We start from the raw sequence: 9797 nt of genomic DNA on the forward strand, positions 1-9797 counted from the left end.
TTTCGCTTTTCAGAACATCAGCCGCCAAGGCAGTTTTCGCAAAGGCCACGCGAAGAAAGAAAGCATCTCAGATCTGGCGCAGCAGGAGCTAAAATCGCTCTTCAACAAAACGAAGAAATCCATCAGTTCGGCTGCTCAAAGAGGCCGCGAGCGCTTCAGGAAATACGAGCAACAGTTGGCGAAGCGTAGCCAATCGGCGCCGCAGAAGTTCGTCGAAGAGTTGCAGGAGAGTTTGGAGAAAGTCCAGCACAACGACGCGAGTTTGAGGAGGAAATACTCCGATTCGGATTTCACTGTTGCATCTAAAGCGGCCTTTGAACTAAGTCCGCAGATGCAGCTGCAGCTGCTGCGCCAAAGAAAACCCCCGCTGGCTTCGGCCAAAATCATCGAGGTTCTAGACGCGAAAACTTGCAGCGTGGTGCAGCGGAAATGCATCGCAGCCTCTGGAAAAACCAAGCAAGTCGTTCTGAGCAGCTTCAGAACCTTGTCCATAAGGGAACTGTTCCGGAACTACCAAATCCACAAAAGACAGTTCCATCGGGAGTACAATCAAATCAAACGCACATTCCGTCGATGCTGTTGTGAACTGTTTTTGATCATGGTGTTTTGCGGCTTGGGAGGCCTCATGTTCAAATTCACTGAGGGCACGTTCGAAACGTACTACAAGTGCGGAGTTAAGAGAGTGAAGCGAGACTTTATCGACTTGTTGTGGCTGAAGAGCCACAACTTGAGGGAGGACGACTGGAAGTCCTTGGCCAGGAGCAGGCTGAGGAAGTTTGAGGAGGAGCTGCATAGCGCGCATGAGGCGGGCATGACCGATTACAGTGGCATGCGATCTTGGAGTTTTTTGAATGGGATTGTTTATTGTTTGACGATTTTAACTACCATCGGTGAGTTTTGAGGGTCGTCGCATATCGGAAAAGTCAGCAAGTGTCCAATGGACAGTGTTTTTCTTCAGCAGTTGGAGCAAATTGCTGCGTATGCACGTGACGTAATTTTGGAGGCACTGGGTGGAAAAACTTGATACTTTTGCAGGAATTTTGATGGAATTTGCCACAGTTTTTCAGTGGAGGAGGGAACAGTGGAACTCTCTGATGTACCTGCGGATTTTGTGTTGAATATTTTGCACAATTCCTTCACAAATTTCGTGACTTTCACACAAGTCGAGTGAAATCGCCAAAAGTCTTATAAAATCAGTGTTGTAAGAAAATCGCTTCTTTGCAGGCTATGGACACATGTTTCCCAAAACTCACACAGGAAGAGCCCTCACCATCGTCTACGCCCTGATAGGAATTCCACTTTTCCTGATTGCCCTCACTGATTTCGGGAAATTATTCACCAGAGGCATCAAGTTCGTGTGGTCGTTTGTCCGCCGCCTGTACTACACTGGGAGTTGCCGAAAAGTGCGGAAAAATGCCAATATGGACGTAAGTACAATATTTCTTAATTAGCCTTCACTTTTTCATTAAATTCTGTTCAGGGTGGCTGAAAAATCGATTTTATTTCGGTTAATTTGCGGAAGATACTCACAGTTGAACGTGCAGCTTCAGGTTGGTTAAGCTTCACCTGGAACTTTCCTCAAACGATTTTTTACCGAAAAACTGAGTGTTGTATGATTTTCGTCCATAACCAAAAGCTTTGCAAATAAATTGAAAAAATAAATTTTGCATTTCGGAATTTTTTGCCATACTTTTTCCAGATATTTCGAACGCATGTTGCATAGAAACAAACATCGTTCAATCGGTAGTTAGTTGCTCATTTAATTGGGCCACCCTGTATATATTCACAGCTTTTTCACTCTCAGTTGTAAAGCAAATATTCAATAACGAACAGGGCGGTTCCAAAGTGGCAACGTTCTTCTGGATGGAGCCCAGAAGAGTTTTTAGATGAAATATTTTCCATTTTCTATAGTTTTCGTCTGTTTTCAAAAATTGTAAAAATGACTATATGACAACATTTTTCGTAACATGCAGATGAAGAATAATCAGGGCGATGATGTTTTCAGGAATTTTCTCTCTTTTTTTCAAAACTCTATTTCTGCCAGTTTTGTTAAAAAAAATTATCACTTTGTGAATTCTTTTGCCCAATTTGGTTGGTGTAATGTTGAAAATTTTATTCCGAATTAAAATTCCGAGAAACACAGAAAATATGGACAAAAGACCATTTGATTTGAAAAATTGCGTCTGTGAAAATTATATTGAAAAATTGCAACGAAACTTCTTAAAAAAATCATCACCCTGTAGCATCTTTTACCCAAATTGGTTGGCGTAATGTTGAAAGTTTTATGGCAAATACATTTTGTCAATTCCGAACTAATTTAGAAAAAAAGGACAGAAAATATATAATATACAGGGCGGTTAAAAAAGGGCAACTTTCATCTGGATGGAGCGCAGAGGATTTTTCAGAGGAATAATTTTCCGATCAAACTTGTCGGGATCGTTCGTCCATAGTTTTCGCATATTTTTGAAAAATTAAGTCAAAAATGCAAAATTTTGGAAAATTAAAAGTTAAATCAGTGCGATGGTGTTTTCAGGATTTTGGTCTTCCTTTTTTCAAAACTCTTGCACTGAGAGTTTAGGAAAAAAACAGACCAAACTTCAAAAAAAAAATTTAATAGCAAAGTTCCAAACTAAATTTTTATAAAAAGACGGAAAGTTTGGACAAAAAACCCTAATGACCAGTTTTGGAAAATTGCTCCTCTAAAAATTCCATTGCGCTGCGAGTCTTAGAGAAAACGAGACCAAACTCTACATCACCCTGCAGAAACGTGAGATAAACTTTTCGAAAGAAGTAAAAAATGGTCAAAAGACCGAGACAAATAATTTCGAAAAGCTATTCCTTCAGAAACTCTTCTGCACTCCATCCAGAGGAATGACTCCCGTTTTGAACCATCCTGTATAATGCTGCATATTTTTTTTAGAACTGAAAATGAAAATTTTGCTAAATATATACAGGGAAGCCCAATTAAACTATAAAACTAGCAACTAACTATCGCTTGAATGGTGTTTGTGAAACACTTAAGCTTTAGAGAGTAAAACGATGTTCAATAATCCGGCAGTTGCTTAAAAATGTCTCTTCAGATAAGCTCCAAAAAAAAGTAATTTGAGCAAACTTCTGGAATCAGTTGGAATATTTTTGCCTCATTTTAACAAACATTTTTTTAAAATTTATTTTCCTGGCTGCCTGACTAATTTTTATAAATTCTATTTAAAATTTTGCATTTTTTCAAAAAATCGACCCGCGCCTTTAGAAAAATTTCATCCAAAAAGCAATATTTCATATGCGTGTTTTTTGAGCTCAATCGATTCTTTTTGACGTAAGAAGCTTACAAATATGCATTTATAAACTGTTTGGGTGAATGATAAGAAACAAATCGTCGCTTAAAGATCGTGAACGGTCAAAAATCGCTTAAAATGTGCCGAAAATGTCTGTTATTTCGGATCTGAATCCTCTACCAGGTTTTTCAATGAGTTCGATGCATTCCTCACATCCGTGAGCCAAAAATGATGTAAAATTTAAGACATTTTGAGAAAATTTTCATTTTTTTAAAAAATCGACCGCCCCCCCTTGAAAAAATTTTGTTCAAAAATAAAAATTTCACATGCGTGTTTTTTTAGCTCAAATGATTCCTTTCGACTTAAGAAGGTCACTAATATGCATTTATAAAGTGTTTGGGTCAATAATAAGAAGGAAATCGTCGGCTAAAGATCGTGAACGCTCAAAAAACACTTAAAATGTGCCGAAAATGTCTATTATTTCCGATCTGAAACTTCTAACATGTTTTTCAATGTGTTTGATGCATTCCTCGTGTCCGTGAGATGAAAATGATGTGAAATTTAAGACATTTTGAAAATATTTTCTTTTTTTCAAAAAATCGAGCTCCACCCTTGAAATAATTTGGATCCAAAATCAAATTTTTACTTGCGTGTTTTTTGAGCTCAATCGATTCCTTTCGACGTAAGAAGGTCACAAATGTGCGTTTATAAACTGTTTGGATTAATAATAAGGAAGACATCGTCGGCTAAAGATCGCGAAAGCTCAAAAAGCGCTTAAATGTGCCGAAAATGTCTATTATTTCGGATCTGAAACTTCTACCATGTTTTTCAATGAGTTTAATGCATTCCTCACATCCGTGAGCCGAACATGATGTAAAATTTCAGACATTTTGAGAAAATTTTAATTTTTTCAAAAAATCGACCTCCACCCTTGGAAAAATTTCGTCCAAAAATCAAAATTTTACATGCGTGTTTTTTGAGCTCAATCGATTCCTTTCGACGTAAGAAGGTCACAAATGTGCGTTTATAAAGTGTTTGGATTAATAATAAGAAAGAAATCGTCGGTTAAAGATCGTGAACGGTCAAAAATCGCTTAAAATGTGCCGAAAATGTCTATTATTTTGGATCTGAAACTTCTACCATGTTTTTCAATGAGTTCGATGCATTCCTCACATCCGTGAGCCGAACATGATGTAAAATTTAAGATATTTTGAGAAAATTTTAATTTTTTCAAAAAATCGACCTCCACCCTTGGAAAAATTTCGTCCAAAAATAAAAATTTTACATGCGTGTTTTTTAAGCTCAATCGATTACTTTCGACGTAAGAAGATCAGAAATATGCGTTTATAAAGTGTTTGGGTTAATAATAAGAAAGAAATCGTCGGTTAAAGATCGTGAACGGTCAAAAATCGCTTAAAATGTGCCGAAAATGTATATTATTTCGGATCTGAAATTTCAACCATGTTTTTCAATGAGTTCGATGCATTCCTCGTGTTCGTGAGCTGAAAATGATGTAAAATTTAAGACATTTTGAGAAAATTTTCATTTTTTCAAAAAATCGACCGCCACCCCTGGAAAAATTTCGTCCAAAAATCAAAATTTCACATGCGTGTTTTTTGAGCTCAATCGATTCCTTTCGACATAAGAAGGTCAGAAATATGAGTTTAAAAAGTGTTTGGGTTAATAATAAGGAAGAAATCGTCGGCTAAAGATCGCGTAAGCTCAAAAAGCTCTTAAATGTGCCGAAAATGTGTATTATTTCGGATCTGAAACTTCTACCGTGTTTTTCAGTGAGTCCGATGCATTCCTCGCGTCTGTGAGTCGAAAATGATGTAAAATTTAAGACATTTTGAGAACATTTTCATTTTTTCAAAAAATCGACCTCCACCCTTGGAAAAATTTCAGCCAAGAATCAAAATTTCACATGCGTGTTTTTTGAGCTCAATCGATTCTTTTCGACGTAAGAAGGTCACTAATATGCATTTATAAAGTGTTTGGGTTAATAATAAGAAATAAATTCGCTAAAGATCGCGAATGCTCAAAAAGCGCTTAAATGTGCCGAAAATGTCTATTATTTCGGATCTGAAACTTCTACCATGTTTTTAGTGAGTTCGATGCATTCATCGCGTCTGAGTTGAAAATGATGTAAAATTATTAATTGCAATTGCAAAATAGTAACAAACAATACCCTAGCTAAGAGATGCGATCTCAGAGTCAAATTCACGTGGCTTTATTGGAAAAAATTGCTGTTTTCCTCAATGCAACAGTGAGTTGTTTCAGGACATTTTCAAAGGCGCTCAGAACCTCTACGACTACGCCACCTTCAAAAGACCCTCACTGTTCGACCCGACCAGCCCCATGCCGCCCGAATCGGAAAGCCAACAGCAAACGGAGACGCCCACCACCCCAGCGATTTCCAACTTTGAAATCGACGACGAATTCAACCTCCCCATCTCCGTAGCTCTTTTCATCCTCGTTTCGTACATTTTCTGCGGCGCCGTCATGTACATGGTGATCGAAAAATGGAACTTCTTCGAAGCCTTTTACTTCGTCTTCATTTCCATGTCCACCATCGGCTTTGGCGACTACGTTCCTCGCGATCCTGTTTTCATGATCGGCTCCATCATCTACCTGGTGTTTGGGCTGGCTTTGATGTCGATGTGCATCAATGTGGTGCAGGCCAAGCTGAGCGACACTTTCAAGCAGGCGTCTTCGAAGATCGGAGCCACCATTGGTCTGGAGGTGGACGAGGAAGGCAGCGTTATCATGGCAGCTCCGGAGAATATCGAAGAAATCACTCCTGTGAGGGTGGAGATTGCCAACGAAGTAGCCGAGGCGAAATGAGTGGGTTCTTGATTGGTCAATAAATATTTTATTATTTAAAATCCTGCGTCCTTTTTTCATCTGGACGGCGAACAGTTTTGAACATCAGACCTCTAACCTCCTAAAATGGCCATCAAAGCCTTACAGTGTCCGATTATGGCGCACGAAATAACACCCAGTTAAACTAATTTATGTCTAGCCTACATGATTCGCTTAACTACCGAAAATTACGAGAAGGAAATGGCTCCATTCTTAGACGAAGTTTATAATGAAATAATCACACACGACTAACTAGGCGAATTGCGACTTCGTTCAGTCCATTCCCGATGGCAGCGTTAGAAGCAAATGAAACTCTCCGTCTTTGAACGGTGCGCTTCCCAAAGGGCCTTCTCGCGTCTCCACAATGGTCCAGTATTGATCGGCCGTCTCAACCCCGATTTGCCAAAAACGTGTCCCGCTTCTTCCTGTGGGAGACCGCGTCGGCTAACGTGCACGTGCAGTTGAACGGGATGGTCGCCGATATGGACGACGAGAAGAAGCACGATGAGGAAATCACTCTTAAGCCGAAAATGACCCTCATCAATGGCATCACGGTGATTGTTGGCAGTATTATCGGTTCGGGAATATTCGTCTCGCCTTCTGGCGTTTTGAAGAACACCGGCAGTGTTAATGTGTCGCTGTTGGTTTGGACCATTTCGGGCGTCTTTTCCATGGTAAGTTCTGTTTGAATGTAACTCGATGTTCGGTATGAAGAAGTCGAAGCTTCTAGAAGGCGTATCTGGCTGTCTTTCAACCTAGTTTCTGGAACTTTGCAGTTCCAGATTTTCTAGCATGGTTTCAACCACCTCCTAAAGCTCTTTCTCCTTCTGGAAAGCTTCCAAGAAAAAGTTCCACACGGTTGAGGCGGAGTCCAGCTTCCAGAATCTTTTTGTTGGAAATTTAGTTTCAAAAACTTAGTCCACAATTTTTTTTAAAATTTTCTTACATTTTCACTCTAATTCCCTGGAAAACATAACTTTCCTAAAACTGAAAACTAACTATCCTCCGCATTCTACACTCTAATCCAAGTCGAAGAAAGTAGAGAAAATGCTCCCAGCAATCTCTTGGATTGGCATGGAAAAGAGAAACTTGCCTAAGTTCTGTTTGAAGAAGAACAAGCTTCTAGAAAGCTTCTCTGGTCTTCTTCGATCTAGTTTCTGGAAATTTCCAGCTCCAGCCCTTTAGCAAAGCTTTGAATGATATTCGAAAGGTTTCTTCTTCTGGAACCTTTCCAAGAAATGGTTCTACATGGTTAAGACGGTTTATGATTTCAAAGTCATTTTGCTGCTTATTTATATTCAAAAAAATTAGTTTTTTCTTATACAGAAGAAAACCAAACCTTCTAAGGTAAAATGGCCAAGCAATAAAAAAAAAGTTCTTTGCATTGCTTCTCTCTAGATTCTTGTAAAATCACACTACACTATGCTTCTAGAAACCTTCTTTGCTCTTATATTCCTTTCCTTTCTAGGAAGAATTTTTTTCTTCCACTCTCCTCTGCACAGGGGCGGATCCAGCTTTAAAGTCAGGGGGGGGGGGGTTATGTAGAAAAAATACAGTCCTCTGTTGTCTATGAAATTAGAAAAAATATCGTCGTTTTGTGCATGTTTCTCGGAGCAAAATGAGCAAGAACGCTCGTTTTTACATCATTCCAAAGAGAACTAAACGGCCTTTTTAGAAAGTGAAGCATCGATAAGGAAATGTTGCAGTTTTCTCAAAAAATGCTTGAATTCAAGAAGTTTTAGATTTGCGTGGATTTTTTTGAGTTGCAAAATCCACTTGAACATAACGTTGCTTTTTTCGAAGTTTCTCAAGAACCATTCGAGCCACAGAATTCGTTTTGCCATCGTTGGATAGAGAATTGAAAAGTCGATTCAGTCGTAACCACGTGAGTGAGGAAATTCGAGTAGTTTTGACCCAGAAAGCGAAATTTGAATATCAGACACTTAGGTGCAAGATTATGCCAAAATTTCATGTTTTCCGTCCAGTTTTTGCTCATCCCCTTGATCCGCCCTTACCTCTGCTACACTGAGAGCAAAAGAAAAATCACCAGCAATTTCTTCGATTAAAAAAATCAACTTGCCTAAGAAGAAGCAGTGAAAAAGAAGAAGCTTCTAGAAAGTTTCTCTGGTCTTCTTTCAATCTAGTTCCTGGAAAATTCCAGCTCCAGCTTTTCTAGCATGGTTTCAACCACATTATAAGGCGCTTCCTCCTTCTGGAAAGCTTCCAAGAGAAAGTTCTAGATGCTTCAGATGAAGTCATTCTTCCAAAACCCTTTTGTTGGGTAATTCGCTTCAAAAACTGTTTTTTTTTCAAAAAATAATGAGAGAGGCAAAAACTTTTGAATCCAAATTGCTAATAAAATTTTCTTGGAATGTCTCTTGCCTTGTTTTACGCTAATCCTAATCGTTCTAGAAATGCTCTGCAACTTCAGTTTCACTCTGATCCTGTCCAACTCCACCTCTCTAGCATTCCTTTTTTCTAGAGACTTTCTCTTGCCTCATTTCACCCTGACCTCCTAGACACCATCACCTCAATCTCCTCTAACAAGGCTCTTTCTTCCTCCCAGGTGGGAGCCTACTGTTACGCCGAATTGGGAACCATGATCCGAAAAAGTGGCGCCGACTACGCCTACATAATGGAAACTTTCGGGCCTTTCATGGCCTTCATCAGACTCTGGATCGAGTGTATGATAGTGAGGCCCTGCTCCCAAGCCATAGTGGCTCTCACTTTCAGCCAATACGTGATGAAACCGCTGTTTGTTGACTGCGACCCGCCCGATAATGCCGCTCGATTGCTGGCCGCTTGCTGTATTTGTAAGTCTAAGTGGGTGTTGATTTGTGTAAAGCTTTCGATACCATCAGCTTGAATGTTTGCCGGCCAGCGATGGCGATTTTATGCGGATGTTTTCGTTTTAGTTGTTTTAACGTTTGTTAACTGTTACGACGTTCGATGGGCCACCAGGGTACAAGATGTGTTCACTTATGCCAAATTGTTGGCTCTTTTTATCATAATAGCGGCTGGGATTTATCAGCTATACCAAGGTAAGTTTTCACTGATTTTCTCACGATTTTCTGAGCAAAAGTTAAGTGAGTTCTTGCTTGCATAAAAAGGGCATTTCAGGAGAAGCGTGCACTAAATTAGAGCCTAAAATTGCAAAACACCCGCTTTTTCGCCTGATTGAGTTCGTTCGTTTTAGGTCATTACTCCAATTTTTCCTTTATCAACACCAAGACTGAAGTGACTTCATTGGCCTTATCATTTTACTCGGGACTTTTTGCCTACAATGGTTGGTAAGTATTTCAATAGAATTTTAACTTCATTTGCTACTTAAATTATTTGCGGTTTCAACTGCAAAATTGGTGATTTAGGGAGACTTATTAAAGTCTTTGAATCCAGCGTTCATTGGGCAATAACTCCCACTAAATTCTCATTTTTGAACACTAATCTACTTGACCAGACAAATTTATTTATTTGCATTTTAAGCGTAAAATCTATTGCTCACAGACAGTGCTATAGAGTATTTCTGCATCAATATTTCGGAACCTTATTTGCTCACCTTATCAGCTACCAAAACCTCCTCACTTTCATCAACTACCAAAACACTCTCCTCACTTCATTGTACATACTTTCCTGACTGTGTTTCAATTCCAAATCAAAATT

The 9797-nt window shown here is 39.1% G+C and overlaps 2 protein-coding genes across 2 annotated transcripts; both read left to right on the forward strand.

The window, feature by feature from the left end:
* The first annotated feature begins 12 nt into the window (after positions 1–12).
* On the forward strand, positions 13–6160 carry LOC125502329 (TWiK family of potassium channels protein 7-like). The gene is made up of 3 exons (XM_048666898.1): positions 13–890; positions 1225–1427; positions 5556–6160. The coding sequence occupies exons 1-3, from the start codon at positions 332–334 to the stop codon at positions 6117–6119; spliced, it is 1326 nt and encodes a 441-aa protein (XP_048522855.1). The 5' UTR covers positions 13–331; the 3' UTR covers positions 6120–6160.
* A 49-nt stretch (positions 6161–6209) lies between these two features.
* LOC125504629 (Y+L amino acid transporter 2-like) lies at positions 6210–9791 on the forward strand. The gene is made up of 4 exons (XM_048666899.1): positions 6210–6811; positions 8704–8950; positions 9053–9178; positions 9334–9791. Exons 1-4 carry the CDS (start codon positions 6608–6610, stop codon positions 9429–9431), a joined length of 675 nt encoding a protein of 224 aa, XP_048522856.1. The 5' UTR covers positions 6210–6607; the 3' UTR covers positions 9432–9791.
* Positions 9792–9797: the final 6 nt, after the last annotated feature.

This window comes from Dendroctonus ponderosae, unplaced genomic scaffold (assembly GCF_020466585.1).
Source record: "Dendroctonus ponderosae isolate FM_Combo_2020 unplaced genomic scaffold, Dpon_F_20191213v2 Dpon_F_20191213_5, whole genome shotgun sequence".
In the NCBI taxonomy this organism is placed as follows: domain Eukaryota; kingdom Metazoa; phylum Arthropoda; class Insecta; order Coleoptera; family Curculionidae; genus Dendroctonus; species Dendroctonus ponderosae.